The sequence below is a fragment of the Solanum dulcamara genome, chromosome 9, assembly GCF_947179165.1.
Source record: "Solanum dulcamara chromosome 9, daSolDulc1.2, whole genome shotgun sequence".
NCBI lineage: Eukaryota > Viridiplantae > Streptophyta > Magnoliopsida > Solanales > Solanaceae > Solanum > Solanum dulcamara.
The window spans coordinates 10,232,176-10,256,488 of NC_077245.1; the positions used below are offsets into that span (position 1 = coordinate 10,232,176).

The window sequence follows — 24,313 nt, forward strand, 5'->3', positions numbered from 1 at the left end:
TATTATTTCCTCTTTCCTCATTAATTTATTTTAAATCGTTGAGGTTATTATTCTTTTCATAAGAGTAATTTGAAGAAAAAGTAGCGGCGAGAGAGAAACAACTGAAAAAATGGGTTAAAGATTTAATTTCACGAATACATAAGTTTCCTTAATACAACCTAAGTTATTTTTATAAAAAATGGACAAAGATCAAACTTGATAAGTGTATAGTTAAGGGATCAAATCTAATAAATTTTTAAATAATTAAAGAACTAAATACGATAAATATATAGCTAATGCCTGCATCTATTTATGGCATTTTCTCATGATATATTCTAATAGGGTAGTGTAGCCTATTTTATAACAAAGAAAAATGACCAAAATTATGTGTGCGCACAACATTTAGGACCAAATTGTACACAGAACAATTAGGATTGTACCCATAAATCAAGAAGGTCCAAAATTGCAAATGGACTTCAATTCTGGATCCAAACTGATATATATTTCGGCCCACCAATTCCTTAGTTGTACCCATCGCAGGGCTTCTACCCCTTTCCATCGGCGTGAACTTTCCATCTCTCCGGCGAACTCCTCTGTGATCTCTTTCTCCGGCAAAATCAGGTAGGTAACCTTATATCACTCTCCATACTCCATATTTTCCCATCTTCCTACACGTTTGAACTCTGATGATGGCTTGAATGTTATGAAACAGAAGAAAGAGTAAGATATGTTTATCACTCTTAAAAGTTGGAATATTAGTATGGAATATTAAAAGATGACATCTGATAAAAATTGAATGATAAATCCTGAAATGGATTAAAAAAACATGGGATGAAAACAACTTGAAGACGGCCTTTCTTAAAGGCTATTAATGGCGCTTAAGCCCTGATTATCAGTTAAAGCCAGGTTGTGCGCTTGGCCTTGCTCAGCTGACACTTTAGTGTAGGCATTAAGAGGCTGTTTGGTTGTTAGATAGGAGGTGATTTAATCATGTATTAAGTCCTGCATAACTTGTACCATGTTTTGTAGCATTCTTTTGCTATGTATAAAATTTAACTCTAACCAACAACCAAACGACCCCTAAGGGAATGCAGCATGTCACCCACAGGCTCTGTCCTTGAGAGAGTAGTAGTAGTAGTAAACACTAAAATAGTTGGTAAGCTGATAGATTAATTGCTCAAAAACATTACAATAAATTGTTTAGTGATACAAATATGTTACATGTTTCAAAAATAAATTGTTTAGTGATTAAGAGTTAGAAATTAAAATTATGGATAATTACTCCACATGGACATTCGGCAAAAGTAATTACCAAAAAAATGGCCATTCGCTGTATAGGCATGTATAGTCAGTATATATTTCATGTATAGTCAAGCTATATTCAGTTTTTGAGGGTATCATAATGTATATTCAGTGTATAGCTCATGTATAAGTAATGTAAATAAAACATGGCTATATTTGTTGTAAACTAATTAGTTTATTGTATATATTTGAAATTGTCCCATTAAAATTTAGTATCGAATATGAACCTATGCCACTCCTACGCTGAAAGAAGCAAGGATCAATCGTGCAAGTCAATTGAAAAAGAGTTCTCATTTAAATTAATATTAATATTAACATATTGCCCTGTGTTGTTGCCCTAGATTTTAACAGCAAAGGTCGCCCTGTCAAGCATGGGGAAAACAACCTCTCGGTGAGATCTTAAATACTAAGCCCTGCATATATCTTACCCTTTGTTTTTCTCTCTTTGTCTCCAACTCTTTTCATTTTGTATTTCAGTGGAGATGCAGCCAGTCGAGCTGAACGTAAATTCGAAAAGAAGCTGGAGTTCTATTCTAGTAATTTTCTTGACCTATGCTTATGTTTTCTCAATTTTCTATAAAATGTTTTTTTTTGTGTGTTATGGCATATATAATTGTAATTCACATATTTGTGAATAGATTGTTTTCCAGGAACTGTATTCTACTCTATGTTTAATGGGGAAATAAATGCTAATTTCAGTGTCTTGTTTTCTGTTGGTAAATAGATAGACCCTACAAAATGACTGGTTGGGTATATGGTGGGAATTTTCTTTGTGATCGAGTTTTTCTAGATTCTGAACCATGTATGAGTGATTTCTGAAAAAGAAGAAGACAAAGATTGATGTTTACTTTCTTCAGTCATATTTGCTCATGCTTTTATCTACAGATAGCTTTTGCATTCTTCTATCCCTATTTTAACTGGAAAAATTCTCATGGTTCTTTCTACAGAGGTTAGACAGACAGTTGCTTCGTTATCTACCCAGAAGGCTATTGCTAAGGTTTGTGTTCTTGGCCCTCTTTTTTTCTAGAAAATTTGGTAAATACTTTAGGGTTATAATCAGTGGTGACTTTAATGTCGAGTCTCTAGCTTGAGTTCTCTCTGGGCACCTCCTCCTTTTCTTTTGCCCAAACTTACTGGATTTCCTCTCCTATGTCAAGTTTGGATGAATTCATTGTTGGTGTAGTTGATTCATGTCCTACGCTTGTTTCATTGGCTACTCCTAAATTATTTGATCTTGTTGTACTGAATGTTAGTTGGCCATACTTTTAAGTGTTATATCGTCTGAATATATCGAAAGTTTAAATAATGAGTTAGGACATGACCTAAGCTGTGTGCAGGACACGGTAATCAGTTTTGGTCCCACAATTTAAATTTTGTTCAGTGACCAAATTTTCAGTTGTCAAAAGTTCCAAAGCAAATTTCAGATTTACTGGTTTTTAGGTCTGGTTCAACAGTAAGGTTTTTCATAGGGTTAATGCTACCAAACCCAACTCAGTTACAAATATACTCCATTCAGGGTTTTTTCGTTTGGCTGTGCTGCTAAAATAGAACTGTAGAAATGAATGATGCTCCTAAGATATTTTGCCTCTTATCTATATCCAAAAAGAGTTAGAAGAAAGGCCAATTCTGCTTTCCTTTAAACTGTTTGATGCAGTACTTTCACATGCTCTCGTTTTATATATGGGAACATATGCTAATCCTGGATGAATGCATGGTCTGGCATGTTTACAGCAGAAATTAGGAGTGTACGGTCATCTCCCTATATTTGACTTCAACTGTGAACCAAAAAAAATAGTTTATGCATCGGTGTCTAGTGTCCATGTTAGTTTTGATGAATTCCTCTAAAGGTGACAGCTTGAGCATAGTGGTCTAACAAGTCTCGTCTTGATTAGTTGCCACTTTACTTCTCTGTTTCTGCTTTTGATGCTCTAAATGGGATGAGTGATGACATTCCCAAGTGACGCTGTAAGATTTTTGGGAAGTCGTTTTTTAAGTTGTTTTCACCTTGATTAATATGTCAATTGAGATACAGGAGTGGTTCCTCGAAGTTGATTATTTATGTGTGTCGCTGTAAATTTTGCAATTCTAATCTCGATATCTGTAGTACCCCCACTTTTGAGTTTGTCCTTGAGTTCAGTGTGACTACTCTAAGATGCAAAGAAATGTATAGTTAAGTTCTAGTTGCCAACTTTCTATCTAGCATGCTTTCATCAGCCCCAAAAATAACTTCCTACCCCCCCCCCCCCCCAAATACACACACACACATTCTCATGCACTCAAGTGTCTGTCAGTTTGGCCCAAATTCTTTCATGTGGTTTGAATAACTTAATTCTTGATTACTAAGTCCAAAAATTTGTATCTAGCTTCATGGTTTGTTCAGTTCTTTGATGAAAGAGCCCACAGTGGTTCTACACCACGATGGCTGGAAGATACAATTCATGATATTGTAGTTGGTTGCATGATACAATATAACATAGTGTAATGCTAATCTATTAATGAATTGAATATAGTTAAAATAGGTACAACCACGTTCCTGTTGATTCTTCTCTCCTATGTTTATTCTACCAAATAGTTGTTTGTTTTTCTGCCAGAAGAAGAAAGTAAGAAGCAGGACAAAGAAATTGAAGGCTTATGATCTTTCTACACTTACAGAGTTTCTCCCCGAGTTGAAAGCCTCTCAGCAACCAAAACCTGTAGAGTTCAAGTTGAAAAGTAAAACTAGGAAAAATTTAGTGTGAGTACTTATAAAGCTTTGTTTATTTTTCAAAATCCGTAGTCCTTTTTATGATAGAGCAATTTGTTTCTAAGAATGTCTACTTCCAACAGGTTGAAGGAAGGCAATCAATTACAAGCAGTTATTAATCATCCTGCTTTCCAGTCAGATCCATTAGGTGCCATTCATCAACATCTGCAAAGCACACAGCCTACTGTGGATGAAAAGCCAAAAATAAGAGAAAATAAAAATGGAAATAGGAAAGGAAAAAAGAAATCTAAAGCGTCAGCCGGGCTACAGTCGATGGAGATCTAATGTGCTCTTAAACTTTTTCTTTTCGTTTTTTCTGCATCTCCTGGCAAGGAAATACCCCATTTTGGTTTGTTGGTCTGTGTTCGTATTGCTATGTTGTGAATAGGGCCACAGTAAGGGGAGTTGGCAAATTACTTTTGGGATCCTGGTTAAGAGCATGAGAGATAGCTATAAGTAGAAGGTGCAGATATTCCATTAGGGCTATGCTAAGGCTTGTGTTATTTCCTTTTCATTAGTTTTTTTTTTTTGTAATAGTAATCTTGAACCTCTGTTTTCTATTTTCCTTTTGCTCTTTGGTTACTAAAGTTGATCTGTTGATGAACAATTTGCTTGTAAGTTCCTTTTATTGATCAATACAAAGCACACTTTGTTACATTAGTGCTTTCATTGATACTACCCCATGCCCCTCTATCCTTCTACCCTGCTTGATGCTCAATTTAACACCCTCTTTGAATCAACAAAGGCGCTGCAAGAATCCATGTAGGTGATGCACGATTCTTGTATGGTCTCTTCCATTTTTTGTGTGAGATCACTGCTGCAGAAGTAGATGCAATTGGACTTTGGACAATGGCCAATGTGGAAGACATAACGAACGGTTCTCGATAGTCTTGGGGTAAGGTTGGGGTCCCGAGTAAGAGTCACGGATTGGGTTGGGGTTGTGTCCTGAGTTAGAGTCAGGGATTGGATCTTTGGTTGGAGTCAAGTCCCGAGTCTGAGTTGACGACTGGATCCTAGGTCGGTTGGGTCCTGAGTTTGGGTCGGTTTGTGCCGGAGGTGGTGGGGGCTTTTGAGGGTTGCAAGAGAGTTTTGAAAAATGTATTTTGATACATAAGTCATTTTCTCTAAAATTGGAGGAAAATAAAGTGCATTAGGAAAACATCTTCCAAACCATTTAAGCCAATCAAACATGGGAAAATTGATGAACATTTTCCTTCCTATTATATACAAGAAGATTGCTTGGTATATAAGCTAAGAATAATAATTTTAAATTAACTATATCTTGTATTTGGTTTGGGATATTAGGATTAGGATTAACTTTTACACAAAAATGGTGGGATTAGTTATCCTAACGACTCTACAAAGCAACTTAAACATCAAGTCGAGGATGAATCTTCGATATGAATAATCTTGTCCTAAAAAATTCAAAAGTATCTATATTTGGGAACTCACTACTTTTTTCATTTCTGGTACCACTTAGAAACATTTACTTCTTTATCAAAACCTTGGTCTAACACCTTCATTTTTTAAAGTTGGTGTTTTTCACAACACACACACTCTTTTAAGTTTTTAGAAGCTTGATCAAACAGTTTATATATTTGCGTTTCCCATCCTTGTGCTTATGTAGTTGTTAAGTGTGAATTTTGTTTTTAAAAGTTAAAAAGGAATCATTGTTCGAATCGACGATTGAAAATTATATTGCTTGAGTGTCATGCTTCTAACCACGCCATTTTCTTATAAGATGGAGAAACAACGAAAGAATGTTATAGAAATTCATAGGCGGAGCTCGATAGAATTTAATAGTTTTTAGCCAAAATTTTGTATTTGCTTTAAGAAATCCATTTAATAATTCATCAAAAATCTAATAAACTGTCTTTTCTAGAATGCAAAACCTATTAACTCGAAATTTTGAATTCTTCTTTAAAACGGACCATCAGAAATTTATGGATATGTCATATGACTAGTGACTACTAAAATGTGGTAAACAAAGTGTCAAATTAATAAACCATAGAAAGTCTTGAACATTTTAGGATTCTTGTTGGGAGTCCCAACTTGGGAATATATATTTGTGGCTGTTTGATATAAAACTAGAAGAAGAAAAAAAATTGATCTTCTAATAAAACTCTGAAATATTTTGGAATATTTCACTAAAAAGTAATTTCCAAATAATAACAGATCGCCAAAAAATTTCACGCCCAGTGGGACTCGAACCCACAATCGCTTGATTAGAAGTCAAGCGCCTTATCCATTAGGCCATGGGCGCTGTTGTTTTTGTATCTAACAGAGAAATATATATCCACATATAGACAAAGACAGCTAGGTAAGGACAAGGGGGTTCATACTAACCTTGTTTTATAAACAATTATATTATTTATATATGATTAAATTTTTTGAAACCCCTTTTAAATTTTTCATGTGTTTACTTTTTTATATGTTGAACTTCTTAATAAAAATTTTGACTCTATCACTGCTAGGCATAATGAGCTTACAACACTACTACAACACAATTTTCACATTCCTATTTGAAAAAAGAAATGGAAAACAACTTCATACAAACAACGAATTGCTTCTATCACAAAAGCTAATATTCTAGATTTCAAAGGAAAGGAGTTGGAAACAAAAAGAAAATAAAAGAAGAAAAATGAATCATTTTTTCTTCTTGGCCTTTTGCTTATCTTTTTCTTTCTTTTCCTTTAGCTTTTGTTCTTCACGCTTTTTCTTCTCCTTTCCTTTTCGTTCTTTCCTTTTTATCTCTTCTTTTTTCTCCTTCTCCTCTTCTTCCTTTTCTTTCTTTTCCTCTTCTTTCCTTTCCTTTTCCTTCATTTTCTTCTTTCTCTCCTTCAATTCTTCCTTTGTCAATTCTCTTTTCACATTGAAACACATATTTACAAAAGTTTATGATATAAATAAATTACCTACTTTCTATGTGATAATTTGCCCTTGTATATATATATATTTTACATATTGCCGTCCCATCCGGCTAATGTCTGCCATTTTGTTTTCTAATTCTTGTACCTTATAACATCAAAGGAAAGTTACAACAATAAAGTTAAGGCTTAGTGTCATCTCACAGGATCAACTTTCGAGATTTTTCATACTGAATGTACTGTGTATGTATGTTTGTTGAAATGGTCATTACATAGTAGTAGAGAAATTTCAGATGTATTATTTCCCAATACAAAATTTACCAAATATATTGGACAATATTTCTTCAGATATATCTTCTCCACTTATTTGTCCAAGGGCCAAAGCAGCTTCTCTAAGGTCTATTGTCCAGAAATCAAACGGCATATCTTCCTCAATTGACGATTTCAACCTTACGAAAGCCTCCTTCGTTCGAATAAGCTGCTCACATTGTCTCTGGAAAATTATAAAATCAGAAAAAAGCTGTCGTTTAGCGAAGAATTGCATGAAATTATAGAATGCCTTTGAAGAAAGGATAAAATACCTTAAAAAGTTGACTTCATAGAGAACAAAAATAGAAAACACAGTACTTTTAGTGTAGGTCTAGCCTCCTAGTGATCAAGATATTGGTATAATAAGATCTAGAACTGACACAACTTTCCTGTTCAAACAATTTTGAAATCATCATTCATTCATAAAAAGAAACGAGGAGAAAGATATGCAAATAAGAAAGACCATCTGTAATGACAGAGATGAATTCAGATAAGAAGTCGAGAAAAATTAAGTCACAAGCAGTTTGATATCTTTTTAAGATTCAACTGAAACAACAAACATTATTTGTAACCTTACAAATCCATTTACTTGTTTTCAAGAAAGGATGCAAAAAAGGGGGATTTTTCAGTTGCTAACTCTCATTTTATCATTCACTCATCCTCTCGTTCTTTTTGGGAAAGAATCTAGACACATCAGAGTTAACTAGCAAGAAATCAGCATTCTCCTCTTTCCTTTTCCATAGAATAAGCCAATATTCTATTCCTTTTTTACTAGCACAAGTCTATGTGACAATGCCAAAACACGGTTCTACATTATGCACTCTGAGAGAGAAAGATGATCAGCAAGCTAACCTGGTTAACTGTCCATCTGCGACCACCGACAGGGATCTTATTGAGACCCATAATTTCTATTATTGCTGCCTCAAGTTCTTGAATCCCTTGACCATTGACAGCACATGTTGGAATGTGCTTGTTGAAGGAGAAGCCGCATGTATTAACCCATTCATAAGAGTCGGACGGAGCACAGTCTATTTTGTTGATTACCAGAATCAATGGAGAGCTACATCCTGACGCAGTCTGAAACTATAGTAGGAATAAACTTAACGTCAAATGTTTCTCCTAATACTAGAAAACAGTAGCAGAGCTGCAGAAACAAGAATCAACTGCAGCTGTCCAACAGTAATCGAAAACAAAAGCTAAGAGACTTTGCTCAATAAGTTCCATGATAAAGGAATACGAGTAAGGTTTTCCATGGCATTCTGTTCTGAAGAAAGATGGAGTTCTCTAGACACAAATCACAAACTTCTTACTTCAAAGAAGCAAATGTTAAATCAATCAGAACAAGTTTTTGAACACATTTCTGTTAAGACTGCTACTAAAACTCTATAGGACATGTGATATAAGTAACCACAGATTCCGTTAATAGCTTTGGTCTATCTTACATACTGGGGTCCAAGTTGGATACCAATACGCAAAAAGGTGTCTCATTTGCCTAGGCCCTTATTTCAGGTCTGGGGATAGAGCGGAAGCTAGTTTGATATTAAGAACTACATATAAAGTACAAAGGTCATTCAATATAAACAATAAACTGTTCTTTTGGTCTTCTATCTCCCTTCATCTCCAGCAGAGCTCCCTAATAATTTACAGAAATAGCGAAATCTTCCTTAATCTCCTCCTCTCAATTCCATTTCTTTTTTAATTTGTTATTCAATAATGTAAAATACTTTATTATTAAGTTTGGAATGAGACATCTTGCATCTTTCTTGTTCCTTGAAGACATCGCATTATTGCACACACTTCTTGCTTAAATTTGAACATAACACAATACCTCCAGATCATCCTGTTTCAATATTTTCTTACAATAGATTGATACTTCAAAATGCAATACCCACTTGCAGCAACTGAACTGGACAACTTTCTTTAACTGTACCTACTCCCATTCTCCATGTCTTTAGGTGACAACTTTAAGAAGGCACTAGTAGTCTCCAGCTTACCGCTGATAACTTTGGATCTTTATTTGGCTGCATAATATAGAGCACACCAACTTCCAGAAGGTGAAAAAAAATATTCATACTAGGCTCACTTTGACAAACTCAAATTAATGGAAACCAATGATAACAAGACAAAATAAAGCCAGAATATCTTTGTTCAACTTAACGGATAACAGATTATACAAGTTTAGATTAAGGAAGAAACAAATACTTTGTACAGATACTATTTCATATTCAAAGTTGACGATAACATGAATGGAATAGCTTATAAACCTGATTCCTATGGATTCTATCAAGGAGCTTTGTATCCTCCGGTGTCCACCCCTCTACTGCACTTATGGTCATTATTACAACATCAGCATTTCTGGCAACAGCTTCAGATCTTTCCACACCTGTGAATAGAATGCTAGAAGAATCAAATAAAATAGAAAATTAACACAGGTAGTTCATCTCTGATTTCATTGATGGAGAAAAAGGAGACTAGGAAACAATATCATTAATTGGAGTTCAAGAAATACAATGCTGAGGTAACATAACAAGGAACCATCATTGGGTGGTGACTACGTTCGACAAGAACTTTGGAGATTCAACAAAAGAATGTTTATGCAAGGTAAATGATAACTCTGACAGTGCCTACAGTTTGGACATATGCAATTCTTTGGAGACAATCATGAGCAAACTCTAAAAATGAAGTTGTGTCTCCGATCTAAATGCTAAATGCCACAAGTTAGATGAGAAAACCAATGTAGCAATGACAAAAATACACTTAAATGCTATAAGAAGTATTGACCCATCTGACTCTGCGTGTAAGAGCTAATAAATCGCCTTTCAAGGGTAACTAGGATTTGGTTCAGTCCTTCTCAAAAAGAAGAAGAAGAAGAAGAATCTGGCTCATTAAATAATTTTTCTGTTCAATGACCAAAATTTCAAAAGATAAATGGCAGGCTCCAGTCAACATTCGAAATGATATAAACTTGGCAAATAGAAAGGTCTTACCAATTTTTTCCACAACATCATCAGTCTCCCTGATTCCTGCAGTATCAAGAAGTGTAACAGGGACACCACGAACAGAAACATTGGCTTCTACAACATCCCGTGTGGTACCAGCAATATTTGTAACTATTGCTCTATCAGTCTGCACGCTAATACAAGGCACGTGATTAGAAATGAATGCCAGTAAGATAATTACACAGGAAGAAGACACTTTAGACTAGAGAAATTCTAAAGAATGGGGAGTGTGCTTAATAAGAGTATATTTTGGAGGAAAATATTTGTCATGAAACACTTTTTATAATTTCTTTTTGGTCTTGTTTAGAAGTCGTAGGGGTTTGATAGAGTAAAGATCAACAATCATGTTTATATGTTCGTAGAAGCAAGTGGAACGCAATAAGAGTTGCAATACTTGTAGAGGAAAATAATTTGCACCATTAAGGACACAAGATATTAGCGACAATTTAAGGTAGACAATTATCAATTAGGGGATTCAACAACAACAACAACAACATACCCAGTGAAATCTCACAAAGCAGGGTCTGGAGAGGGTAGGGTGTACGTAGACCTTACCACTACCTCGTAGAGGTAGAGAGGCTGTCTCCGAAAGACCCTCGGCTCAAGTGTATCAAACCCAGGAAAAAGAAGAAAATAATGACGAATAAGGTAGTGAGCTGAATGACGGAAGCATAAGAGACAACAACAACAAATAATATGATAAACAAAATGCAATAAACAACTTACGGCAAAATCTATAAGGGCACGACTAGACCTATGACCTGCACGATACCTCTACACGGCAAGACAACACTCTACCCCTACTAGCCTTTTACCCTAATATGCGCCCTCCACTTCTTCCTATCTAGAGTCAAGTCATCAGTAATATGAAGTTGTGCCATGTCATGTTGAATCACCTCTCTCCAATACTTTTTCGGTCTACCCCTACCCCGTCGTGTACTCCCTACATCCAACCTCTCACACCTCCTCTGCACATGCTCAAACCATCTCAGTCTCGCTTTCCTCATCTTGTCTGTCACCGAAGCCACTCTCACCTTCTCCCGAATAACCTCATTCCTAATCTTTTCACTCTTATTATGCCCACACATCCACTTCAACATGCTCATCTCTGCGACATGCATCTTCTGAATATGTGACTTCTTGACTGGCCAACACTCCACCCCATACAACAAGGACGGTCTAACCACCATTCTGTAAAACTTACCTTCAAGTTTATGTGGTACCTTCTTGTCACACAATACTCCAAAGGCAAGCCTCCATTTCATCCAAGCAGCCCCAATACGATGTGTGACATCATTGTCCATGTCCCCACTACTCTAGATGACAGACCCGAGATATTTAAAGATTCAAATGGCTCATTATTTTTTTGACTGTCCTATAGTTGCAGGTTTGGGAAGAAGTTTTGAACTGTGGCTTGTAGATAAATTCACCGTGATAAATTGAGTCTAGCATAATCTATTGCTGGCTAAATGTATATAATTAAGATTGTGAAACTAGCGATTCAGCCACTATATATATTTTCTATTCCAAAGGGAACAAATTGGTTTTTAGCAATAAACAAAGTGATGAAAGTGTTCTTCAATGGATCCTTGGAAGTGTCTCAACTAGAGTTAATGGTGCAAGTCACATTCTATGCAAATTGTAAGAACTTGGAGCTGGCCATTGCATGGAACTTCTTGGTATGGATTTCTATTTACTGGTCTACGTTTTGCTTCAGATTTAGTTGCTGATTAAAAGTCTATGCCACTGTTAAGAGAAGTAATGATAACTATTCAGGAAAAGTACAAGGATGAGATGGTAAATAATGGGCATATTGTTGGAACATACTTTGCTCCATGCATTAAGAAGGCTTGATTTCCCAACATTTGGTCGACCAACAATTGCAATCTGCAAGATATTCATTAAAAATCATGTTAACTGAATTATTAGTATATGAAAGCAGGGAAACATAAAAAAGGCCAATCTTTGGACACACCAGCTAAACAGCTAGATATGCTTTAAGTTATTCTCAACTCAATGACAAATTTAAGATATGTGTCTTTTGTTTCTTTTTCCTTTTCGTTTTAATAATTGGTTCTCAGGGAAAACATCCACTAGCCTTGTATAAGAACTTGGTAAGTCTTAGTGCAATATAAAACCTGTAGTCCTGACTGCAGAAGCTTGTCATAGTTGGCAGTCTCCAGTGCATTATCTAGATCATGCAACATCCCATATATTTTGTCCATAATAAGATTCAGATCAAGGGGTGGCATTTCGTCGTCGAAGTCAAGACGAGCCTCAATTTCAGTTAGCAACTCCATACACTGAGTTCTTAGTGATTTGACCAAAGAAGAAAAACCACCCTGACAAAAGAAACACACCATTCAGCATCATTCCCCGGCACTAAGATAAAAGGCAAACCAAATAAAACATAGTGCTGAATTTGTGCCCTTATTGATGTAGCGACGGGTCAACAGCTCTTTTCTTTTTAGAAGGGTCAACAATTCTTGTAATTAAAAAGTGATTTTATACAGTGGAACACCTCAATTCCTGCCAATGCAGCATCTGCGGCAGCCACTGACTTGGCTGATATTAACTTTTCCACATTCTCAGCTTGAGAAAGATCCAAACGACCATTTAAGAAGGCTCGGAGAGTGAACTCACCTAGTAAAAGTGAAACATAAAAAGAGGTGAGTTGGAGAACAAAGACTCACCTATTTTATGGCTGCACAGAAAAAGGAGACAGTTGCTGTGAATTGGCCTAGTAACTAAAGCTTTGACAAGTCAATGCAACGGAACGATAGAATGATGTACAGACAAATGAATCTTCACAACAGTTTTCAAACTATAGAGACCAATTCTCATCAAAACCTTAGCTGCTGCAGGTATAGACATCAAAACATGCAATTCAAGAATATAAGGATGAAGCTAACCTGGCTCCGCACGCTTCGCACCAGCCTCCAGACACGCCCTCAAAACACGTTGAAGACACACTTCACTTCCATGACACTGAAGCTCTATAACATCTTCTCTAGTGTACGACTTTGGGGCCAGCATAGGAACCACCAGAACCTATGCAAGACAAAGGAATTGAGAGAGAGAGAAAAAAGAAGAAGAATAAAAATATTGAAACTATAAATCATGACTTCCAACATATTAATTACTTTATGGTGTTTTTTTGATACGAAGGAGAATATTTACCATGGAAAACAAGTTTTTTTTTTACATATTTTCTAGTGTTTGGTAATTAAGCAAAAAAATATTATCCCAAGAGCATTTATATGTAATGAACAATATAGGGGTGGGAGGGGGTGGGGAGTGGGGCTTCGGGGGTGGCAGGATGGTCACGGGGTAGGGGTTTGGGGGGTTGGGGGTGGGGAGAGTACAATAAACATAGAATGTCTCTCATGAAACTTGTTTTCCTTACTTCCAAAGTCATTTTCATCATTTAAGGAACTTGTTTTCCTAGAGAAAATGTTCTCCAAAAATTTCTCTAACCAAACATGGGAAAATTATAAAACATTTTCCAGAAAATGTTTTCCTTCATACCAAACACACCCTTAGTGTCTTTTTATTTCTTCAAGGTAAGGAGATGAAACATATGTTGCCACTAGGAATGCACAGAAACAAACTCTCTTTTTCATTCTATAGACACCTTTCCCTCACCTTATCGACGGGGTTATAATAGAATTAATGGGAGAAGCAATTCCCAACAGGTATGAACTTAATATGAACAGATAAAAGTACTAGAAATAGTAAGCCGACGTCGCAGGGGCTAAATTCAGATATGAAGCAAAGGCACCGAACTCTTAAAATCTCCAATGCAGTACAATTCACATGTCAAAATTAAAGAGCAAATGCGCCAACAAGAAGGGAAAATCTAGAGATTCAAATTATACCTCATCAATCACATTCCCATGAGAGTCAGATACAACACCATACTCTACAACATGGCTCTTTGGCCTCCACTCAGACGAACTCCTTTTCTTCTTTTTCACCTTGGGATGAAATACACGACCAACTATAGGCACTGCATATGGACCAGATAACCGAATAATCCCAACAGCAGATGCTGGACCACCCAAAGAAGTGACAATAGCAGCAATGGTGCTAGTATTCACAGCTGGGTCAAGACGGCTCAATGTACCAGACCCCAATAACCTCTCATCTTGCTTCAGCACCAGAGTGCTACTCTCTGCAATTAAAAAAAAATACATTGAAACTTTGGTATCAAAATCAATTCTTTTAGCAGCAGAGCATTCTATACAATAAAGAAAAATTGAAACTTTAGCATTAAAACCCAATTCTTTTACAACCACATTATTCTCTGCAATAAAAAGATCAAAAAATTATCAGTAAAAAACAATTCTTTCAGACCATAGTATTCTCTGCAACAGAAAGATTGAAATTTTAGCACCAAAAAACATTTTTTTTGGGTACTAGAGTACTCTCTGCAATAAAAAGATTGAACCTTTAGCACTAAAAAAACAATTCTTTCAACACCAAAGTATTCTCTGCAACATAAAAATTGAAACTTTAGCATTAATACCCAATTCTTTTAGAACCACATTATTTCTCTGCAATAAAAAGATTGAATCTTTAGCAGTAAAAAATAATTCTTTCAGCACCTCAACATTTTCTGCAATAGCAAGATTGAACTTTTCGCACTAAAACCATTTTTTTCAGCACTAGAGTACTATATGCAATAAAAAGATTGAATCTTTAGCATTAAAAATCAATTCTTTGAGCACTAGAGTCTATATGCAATAAAAAGATTGAATCTTTAGCATTAAAACACAATTCTTTCAACACTAGAGTACGATATTCAATGAATAGATTGAAACATTAGCTTTATAAAACCAATTCTTTTAAGCAAAATGGGTATGTAGGAAGATGAAAGGAGTTACCTTTAGAAATAGCATGAGGTTTAGTAGTGGGTTGGGAAGAAGAAAGAGGGAACAGAGAATAGAGTGTTGTGTGAATTGGGATTGACAATTTTGGGAAGATAGAAAATGCTATGGAAGTGGCTGGTGGGGGGAAAGGGGAGCGTGAGTGGGTGAAGAGATGGCGGAGTGCAGGTAGCAAAGCCATTATTTGGGGCTTTGGGTTACAGAAAACTGATAAAACCTCTTGTGCCTTGATTGATTGATTGATGATGAACCTTTAATTTTCAATCACGTGTTTTGCACGTGAACGAGCAACACTGCTTGTTTAACAATCTTTTTATTTTATTTTATTTTTGGGGTATGGAAAGGAAAAATGACGAAGGGGATTAAGGAAATTAAATTCTCACCAACAAAATAAAATTTTAGATAGTTATAAATTATTCCTCACTTATTTAATAACTGAGAAATTGAAAGTTGGTGGTTTGTACAAAAATAAAATCACTTAAAATCGTTTAAAATTTGTCTTGCGAGTCATAACTTTCACAAAATAATAGCGAGTCATAACTTTCACAAAGTAATATCTAAGAATAACATGAAAATTCACGTTTTCACAAGTTTTGTTGGGCAAGTCATACCTTAATATGATATTTACTTTATGTATTAGATTATTCACAAGTTTTATTAAGTTGGCAAAATCTTGTTTTATTTGCAAGTTATGTCGATTGGGTATAATTTTAACACAATTTTCATTCTAAGGGTAAAAAATATCCTTGATTAATTGAAATGACTTAAATTTATCTTATTTCAACCTATTGAGTTCCAATTGCTCATAACGTTAATTTTCGAATTAAAAACTCTCATTCTTTCCGACCTCGATTGCATTTTACAGTTAAACTTTAATTTAAATAGATGAATTAATCTAATCCTCTAGCTTTTAAAATTTGTCAAAAATCACTATTGATAATCAAAAAGTCTTGAACAAAAAGTATTACTCTTATGTCCTATCTATTTTGATTTTCAGCCATTACATTGTCTACCTCGGGTATTTTCCTTTTCTCTTAATGTAGACGAATGGTTCCTTTCTTAACCTAATTAATCAATCTTTGGAGAGAATGATTATATTGCAATCTTTTCTTAAGCATCAAACTGAATGTCATTTGATGTTATGGACTAACCTCACTTTTCAGGCAAAAAATTTGGACACGCAATATACTATACAGCATAGACAGTCTATACACACATAAAATAAGTCATTTGTTCCACTTCCCAGTCCAATTTTTGATGGACTGAAATGGATTGAACTAATAAATGAGCAGGTCAATAATCCATCCAAACTTAGGCGAGTTGAACGAAATATGTTTTCATGGGCTAATTTTGGTACCTCTAAGCTTTACAAAGGATTCATACAAGCTAATTGATTCATTGATACACATACAATGCCTCTTTATAACTTTTTTTGGTGATTAGCATACTGGAATCACAAGCATAAATTCCAAGTTAAACATTGCTTAGTTTCAGCAAAACCTCATTGAGAAGAAAGTTTTGAACTATACAATCCAAAAGGTAGCTAAAAATCTATGGCTTATTCAACCAGCAACCCAACAGTAGCATTATAACCACAATTGGCTTATTCACTCTACATTTAACAAGTATATGCAAGTTCGTTCTCTCAGCTGATTTTTCTTTCTCCAAGTCGACGTTAGACTACTTCTCTCAGCTATATATGTTTGGACATCCAAGCATAGTTGAGTTTCCATGGTTCTATTGCATTTACAAGTTACCACTTTAGACTACTTCTGCAGGGAGCTTTGAGGAACAGGTCAGGACAGCATCTCCTACGGTGAGAAAGATCTTGTCCTCGCCAATTAGACTCATGAAAGCTGATGCATGCAGTTTGTCAATCACTACTCTTCCAGGATTAGAGAGAACTAGCTGTTCACACGCGTGCACACACACAAAAAAACATGTGATATTAGTTTTAGTTTGGATACTATGTTTGAGGTCAATTAGATTATCAGGTTTATGAAATTACCTGAACTTCTCTCTTATGTAGGCTTCTGTGCAGCTCTTGAAAGGCATTGATTCCGCTAGTGTCAATGTCAGTCACAGCTGCAAAGAGTAAGTGAAAAGGAATACGGGATGAGTGTCATTTGCTTCTATGGTTATCATATTTGCTTGAAATTTTTAAAGACAGAGGTAACCATTTTCTCCACTTACGTGACATGTCAACTATCAAGAACTGAATTTTAGGTTGGTTAACGGATTGTAGTTGTTCGTCCTCATCCATTAGCCATCTCAATATCCTGGAAAACAAGTTCATTCTCAATAATTACACTCTTTTTGCCAATATGAAGCCAGAATTAGTACATGTTTTCAGTTGAAAATTGAAATAACATCATATCAACTCTGATTGAAGATAGAAGAAATAATGTCTTACCTCTCTCTCAGGTAGTTAGAATTGGAAAAGTAGATAGCAGAATCAACTCTCACAATTAGTACACCAGGAACTCGTGTTGCCTCGGGATATTGTTGAATGTTCCTATATACATTTGTCCTGGGGATCTTGCCAAGAAGAGCTGTTCGTGGCCTTGTGACTTGGAGGAGAAGCTTAAAAAATGATATTGAGACCTATTGAACAATAAAGACAACGAGATCCAATCATTGAACCATCCTGGCTTTCCCTGATCAAATTGTTAAGCCTTGCTGACAGAAATACTTACAGCAATTATAAGACCTATCTCAACAGAGGCGAAAACCACACCAAAAAATGCTCCCATGCATGCAACAAAATCAAATTTGTCGATCTTCCAAATCAAAATTGCTGATTTATAGTCTATTAATCCACTGACAGCAGAGATAATGATGGCCGAGAGGATTGCATTCGGAGTGTACTCAAAAAGAGGGGTTATGAACAACAACGTCAGGACCACAACAACAGACATGACAATGTTGGAAACTGCAGTTTGGCAGCCAGCCACGTAATTTACTGCTGAACGAGAGAAAGAACCTGCCAGAGCGAATTGATCAACTAATTACAGAATGCCAAGAAAAACGAAGTACTCGTAGTATTTGACTATTTGTTTGCCTTAATTATAAAACATAAGATAATGATGAAACACATTAACAGATCAATCAACATTTGATTTGAAGCAATTGTTAAATATTACTATATGTTTTATAGTACTTGTCATATTTTCTACCTGTTGTCACATAGCATGATGTCAGGGAGCCAACAATATTCATTGTTCCAAGTGCCACCATTTCTTTGTTTCCATCCAACTGATAGTCCTTCTTTGAAGCAAATGATCTTCCAATTGCAACAGCTTCCTATGAACGAGAAGATAGAAGTATCAATTGAGTGGAAGAAGCTAAATTTTTTGCCTGTTTCAACATTTTAACCAATTTTCTTACCGTCAATGCAATCATGCCAGCTACAATACCAATCCTAAGCCCTTTTAGGAGATAATCGCCGGTGAAATATATTTCCCTTACAGAAGGAGGATTGATTCCTTTTTCAATGTGTTTCACCTGGTAAGTTCATAACAGAATTGCATGAAATATTATCATTACGCTCAAGCTAAATGACTACACAAAAAACAATACCACGAAGCAACTAAAGCAAGCACTTACAATCTCGACTCCTTGTTTTTCAGCATGGGTTATGTAGACCAAGAAGGTGGAAAGAATGACAGAGATCAGAGGAGCAATTGCAGGTATCCAAAAGAACTTTTTGCGCTTGTTTACCTGATTTTCAAAGTTATTTAAGAATCAACAAGAAGCTACCAAGTACTTTAGGTTCAGTTATAGACAAAAGTTAGAAGCCTTACAGCGTACTTTGCGAACAAAAGTAAAGTTAAAAAGATCGCTCCAATGAGAATCGTTGGCCAGTTACACTGCAAGTTTGTTGATTATTAAAAAGGTGCTATTATTATTGTTTCTGCAGATAAAACCTCGTAGAAAGGATGCCTAAAAGGACAAGATAACTTACTCCATGATGAGCTGAAAGCCATACTGATTTCATCACCGAAATGATATCAGTTTCCTTAGTAAACTTCTTGATGCCCAGAAAACCTTTAAGTTGCTGGAGGGCAATTGTAATGGCCGCACCACTCACGAAACCAACAATAGCAGCATGTGATAGGAAGTCAATTAAAAATCCCAATCTGAAAAGGGAGAAAAGCAATAGTTATAGCAAGCTGTCTGTTAGCATATCAAAAGGGAAAAAAGAAAAAAAGCAAAAGGCTCTTGCATCAAATGATATGAAGAAAATCGAAATATAAGGTGTACGCTACAAGATCTTAATCTTAGAATTTCTTATATACCTTAGGATTCCAAGAGTAGCTTGGGTAATGCCAGCAAAAAAGGTAGCTGTAAATGCAAGCCTCCGGTATTCAATTGGATTTGTAATTGGATCGATTTCACTGCTGAGGAGAGACCCTAGCAATAGTGATACAACAGCAACAGGTCCTATGGCTATATCTCTTGAGCTACCCATGAAGGCATAAACCAAAGGTGGAACAAAGCTGGAGTCTGGCAAATTTAAAGAAAAGCATGTATGAGAAAGGCTCTTTTAATACTATAATAAAATGTACTAAATAGGAAACCGGACACTTACATAGCCCATACTGAGGAGCCAAGTTTGCGAGCTTTGCATATCCAATGTCCTGTTTAAACCAGTTACAACATGATCAAACTCATCAAAAAATAAAAGTCCAAACTTCTTCAATTGATTTACACAAGTCATATGTGCATGTTCTATACCTGAGGAATGCAGAGACTTGCAATAGTCAGACCAGCAATAACATCGCCTCTGAATTTGGAAACATTATAGCTTTTGCTCCAATCTAGTATGGGAAATACAGTCTGCAAACCAAGGACAAACTTCCGAGACCTTGGCTGATCCTTAAAAGGGCGTAGAGGATCATCTGCAAACAATGTTTCCTTTACAGTAGACTTAAATTCATCGAATAGGTTCTGTTTCGGTGGAACTCCAACCTTGTGCATATATGGTGGTTGTTGGTGTTCCGAGGATGATAAACTTCGGTAGTCCATTTCTTTTGAGTCTATTGCCTCAACACTAGCTAGACCCATCTTAGATTAGAATGGACTTATTCACCTGTAAGACATCGGTAATATCTAATACATCAGCAGGAGAGCTACAAAGTTCCAACACAAGCTTGTTATTGAGCCTAATCAACAAAATGCATTTGTAAGTTCCATTACAAGCTTATTATTGAGACAAATCACCAAATGCATTTGACGCCTCATAAAGGCTGGATGATCAAATTAATTAGCTTCTAGCCAACTACTAAACAAATACTCCAACTACTAAACAAACACTCCAATATTAGCATTATTCAGTGCTACATCCTCTAAAACTTGAAAGCAACTAATAAGAGAAAGATGACAGAAAAAAAAATCAAGGCCCTAAAGAAAGATCAATGACTATGTACTGTTAGCATGATGGACAAGTCGTATAATATCTTGTCGGATCTACATTAAGATATTCTCGATATCGTAAATATGTAAGAGATATCCTAAACACTACCTTTAGTGTAGAATATTATGCAAAATATTTTGTAGGATTAACATTAAATGTAGATCCTTTCATCTCTTAATTCTCTTGTGTATAAATACCAATGTATTATTATGTATCTGGATCAATGAATTGAGACTCATTCTTCCGTTCCTCTCATGTTTCTCCGTTTTTGACATATACTACATACCATTTCAAATTACACAGATGCAAGAACTTAGTATAGCTATATTACTATGAAATAACTTTGAATCTTATTGTACTTTAGAATACCGCGGAAAGTTCTTTCTTGTCACTTATATACATTATCAGAAAATTATAGCATCAAGCTTTATCATCTTGTGGAAAAGGTTAATGGCATAGGCAATTAAGTACGAATCTTTATTACTTTGAGATCAGTACACACCTAAACTTTGCGAGGGTACTATTGCTCCTGAACTTAATTTTTCCTTAATATTTACACTCTTAAACTATGCCAGGATACTATTACCCCTGAACAGTTCTGTTGGTGACACATAAAGAAAGCATTAAGTACAGGAAGTATAAAGCACAAAATGGTTCTGTTGGTGACACAACTATTTTCTGCTGTTCTGCAATTACATTACAATTTATTAATTGCATGATGAATTTCTTAGCTTAAATTACTCCCTTTTTTCATCTCTACTCTCCATCCCAACAACCTTTGTCCTTTGCTTTATGAGAGGAAAAAAAAAGTTCCAACTCCAAAACAAGGATATAATAAATCAAAATCACTAAAATCCAGTACCCAACCACCACCTAAAAGAAAACAGAAGAAGTCGAGGATTTATGCAGAAACTACAACTTCTCTTTTTCACTCTTAAGAAGAATAGAAATCTGATAAAAATATAATCCTAAAACCAAATTTAGTGAAATTAAGTTAATAAAACTCAAGATTTTTCACTGTACATCTTCGTTTTATTTGTCAAGGGACTAAAGCCAAATTTTAACCTCATTCCATACTCCATTTCTTTTATACCATTGATAGTGAAATGACACATTAGTACCTATCCTAACAAAGAAGATAAGGTCCCCCACTTTGGTCACACTCCATACGGAGCCAAATAGACCTACTACTAAACTAATTAAACAAACAAGAAACTAAAGAAAGGTGTACCATTAATTAATAAAAGAATCATTCCAAAACAACCTCCCTATCCCATGAGTCAAGGATAAGACTGACGGAATCAAAATTTTTGACACACGAAGAAACTTAATTATACATAAAAAAAAATAATTTTAATTATATATAAATAGTATATTAAAGTTGAGATAAATCCTTATTCCTGACCCCACTTGTGGGTATATTATATTAAAATAATAAAAAGTTAGTTGTAAAAGATATCAAGAAAAGGACAGATTTACAAAGAGAGAGAGTGAGATTAAGTAAGTACCTTAGCCTTTTTGTTCACACGCACGCTTAATGTTTCATCGTACAACTTCTGGGCATCAATAAAGAATTCCAATGATTAAACACTTGAAAAAAAATAAATGAAATTGACCCCTCCTTCAGATCAAGAATGTAACAATGTCAAATCATGTCTAGGTTCAATGTATGAAAATGCAAAAATGTTGCAAATTTTCAATCTTTTGTTTGGTTAATTAATTAACAAGAAGATGGCCAGATGAATGCATAATGGTTTTTGAGTGTTGTTTTTGATGAGTAGGAAGATTTTGTAAAGCAATATTAGGGTAAATGAGGAGAAAATAAAAAGGGAAATGATTTTGTGTTTTTCTTGTTTGAGGAGAAGGTGTTTAAAAAGGTTGTACAATTACTATTTTTCTGGAAGTCTGTTCGCAACGGTTGGCGGTATTAATTTTCCTAAAGTGTAGGACCTGAATCTTCACTCTTTTACTGTCCATGTTCATTAACTTGATATACTTGACCAAATTCCTATATTTGAAAAGACTTTATTCTGGATATTTTTGGGCTCCTACCATTTTGGACTTTTGAGCCCACTAACTTCAAAGGCCCAAAATAAAGGAACACTTACAATAGACAAAGGAAATATTCCTACAATCGATCGATCTCATTGGGGGAAATTTTCAAAAACAACAAACATTAGGTCTTAAATAGAATTTCTTAAATACATTTTCACCAATTACAATTTGCAGCTATATTTGGTCTGCTATGTATTTGTATTTTTGTAACTTTTTCGCAGATTCTAAAGAAAACAATACAAAAACAAACTGATTTATATCAAAATAAAAACAGATTAGGAGGAGAAAGTTGAGCGAGGTAGAGAGAGAGAGGAGAGAGGATTGTATTTATATTTATTTTGCATTGCGTTTGTAATTATTTAATGTATAACTGTTTTATATTCTATATCAATTGCATTTGAAATATAACGAATACAATTGTATTCAGCCTCTCTTTGATTGGATATGATTGCTACATAATACATTTAACGGAAAAGAAGAATGTATGTTATATTTGTATTCATACAAAAATACAAACATATTTTTTCGAGTACACTTGATAAAATATACAAAACTCTCACCTATATTTGATTTAATACAATTGCTACATAATACATTTGAATGGATTTCTTCTTATTGGCAGGAAGGAGAGAGAGGGGGGGGGGGGGGGAATTTGCTATAAAAGCAACGTATAGTGATTTTTCGTAATTTTTTTTTAATTATAGTTATTTTCCATAAATATGTTGGTATTTATGCCCTTTTCCATAATTTTTCCATTGTCAACAAATCCTGAATATGTGGACAAAGTGTAATTTCAGAATGGGCTAAAACTTGGCCTATAAAAGTGCTAATGCACATAGTATTAGGGATGGACGTTCGGTTCTTCGGTTCGATTTTGCTAAAATTCGATTTGATTTTTCGGTGATTGATTTTAAAAAAGTGTGCACCATATTCTAAATCAAATGAGATCGGTTCGGTTTAATTTTTTCAATTTCAGTTCAATTTATTTTGGTGTTTTTAAAATAATTTTTGGTACAAAAATTCTTGTATGAAAATATAATAGAATTTCAGTAATTGACAATAGCTTTTAAAAATTATTGTTCATATCACTAATTACCAATAGCTTTTACAAATTATTGTTTATAGGTTATATGTACATGAAAATAGATTTCTGACGATGTGTGTAAACATCTTAATAACTTGAGATCATATCTGAAGAGAGCAACAGAGAGTAGTCAATAGAGGGAGTGAACTATGAAGAGAAAGACTAAATAGTGAATACGCTACCTGAGTTTAATTTAGGGCTCTTAAATTTGGGCCAAAATTTAAAATGGGTCATTAGGTTGGATAAAAATTAAGATGTTTTGAATCTAAAATATGTAAATAATATAATTTAAAATATTATTTTAAATTTATTTAATAAAACTTCGGTTCTTCGGTGCACCATGGTTTCATGACTCTTACACCTAACACTGAACTGAAGAATCAAAGTTTCAAAAAAAAGAACCGACACAGAATCGAAAAATCAAAGAACCGACACCAAAAAATTGAATTAGTTCGATTCGGTTCGATTTTTCGATATTTATATCCACCCCTACATAGTATTGCTCGGAAAGGACACTTATAAGTAGAGCCATAATGGTCTTATACAACAAACAATTCATTTCGAATTTGCAAGAATGATCTATACAGTAGTCAGTCTTGAACTTTTAACCTTGCTAAAAAAATTTTAAAAATATATTTTTTGTTGTTCATCAGACATATGTGGTAAGCAT

The 24,313-nt window shown here is 34.9% G+C and overlaps 3 protein-coding genes and 1 non-coding gene across 4 annotated transcripts; 1 reads left to right on the plus strand and 3 right to left on the minus strand.

Moving 5' to 3' along the window:
• The first annotated feature begins 459 nt into the window (after positions 1 to 459).
• On the plus strand, positions 460 to 4,679 carry LOC129904271 (uncharacterized). Its single transcript, XM_055979811.1, has 6 exons — positions 460 to 600; positions 1,623 to 1,672; positions 1,759 to 1,817; positions 2,229 to 2,278; positions 3,873 to 4,015; positions 4,108 to 4,679. Exons 2-6 carry the CDS (start codon positions 1,653 to 1,655, stop codon positions 4,307 to 4,309), a joined length of 474 nt encoding a protein of 157 aa, XP_055835786.1. The 5' UTR covers positions 460 to 600; positions 1,623 to 1,652; the 3' UTR covers positions 4,310 to 4,679.
• Positions 4,680 to 6,214: 1,535 nt separating this feature from the next.
• On the minus strand, positions 6,215 to 6,287 carry TRNAR-UCU (transfer RNA arginine (anticodon UCU)). The gene has a single exon. It is a non-coding gene; the product is annotated as a tRNA-Arg (tRNA).
• Positions 6,288 to 6,944: 657 nt separating this feature from the next.
• LOC129903160 (uncharacterized) lies at positions 6,945 to 15,350 on the minus strand. The gene is made up of 10 exons (XM_055978663.1): positions 15,086 to 15,350; positions 14,078 to 14,373; positions 13,112 to 13,250; positions 12,721 to 12,842; positions 12,338 to 12,541; positions 12,027 to 12,086; positions 10,188 to 10,326; positions 9,465 to 9,583; positions 8,053 to 8,283; positions 6,945 to 7,384 (listed from the first exon to the last, which is right to left on the minus strand). Exons 1-10 carry the CDS (start codon positions 15,267 to 15,269, stop codon positions 7,190 to 7,192), a joined length of 1,689 nt encoding a protein of 562 aa, XP_055834638.1. The 5' UTR covers positions 15,270 to 15,350; the 3' UTR covers positions 6,945 to 7,189.
• Positions 15,351 to 16,541: 1,191 nt separating this feature from the next.
• Positions 16,542 to 22,419, minus strand: LOC129902911 (sulfate transporter 1.3-like). Its single transcript, XM_055978358.1, has 14 exons — positions 22,013 to 22,419; positions 19,826 to 20,180; positions 19,680 to 19,728; positions 19,387 to 19,594; positions 19,053 to 19,227; positions 18,892 to 18,957; positions 18,695 to 18,808; positions 18,476 to 18,592; positions 18,265 to 18,391; positions 17,785 to 18,071; positions 17,502 to 17,692; positions 17,282 to 17,367; positions 17,097 to 17,173; positions 16,542 to 16,996 (listed from the first exon to the last, which is right to left on the minus strand). The coding sequence occupies exons 2-14, from the start codon at positions 20,153 to 20,155 to the stop codon at positions 16,850 to 16,852; spliced, it is 1,974 nt and encodes a 657-aa protein (XP_055834333.1). The 5' UTR covers positions 20,156 to 20,180; positions 22,013 to 22,419; the 3' UTR covers positions 16,542 to 16,849.
• Positions 22,420 to 24,313: the final 1,894 nt, after the last annotated feature.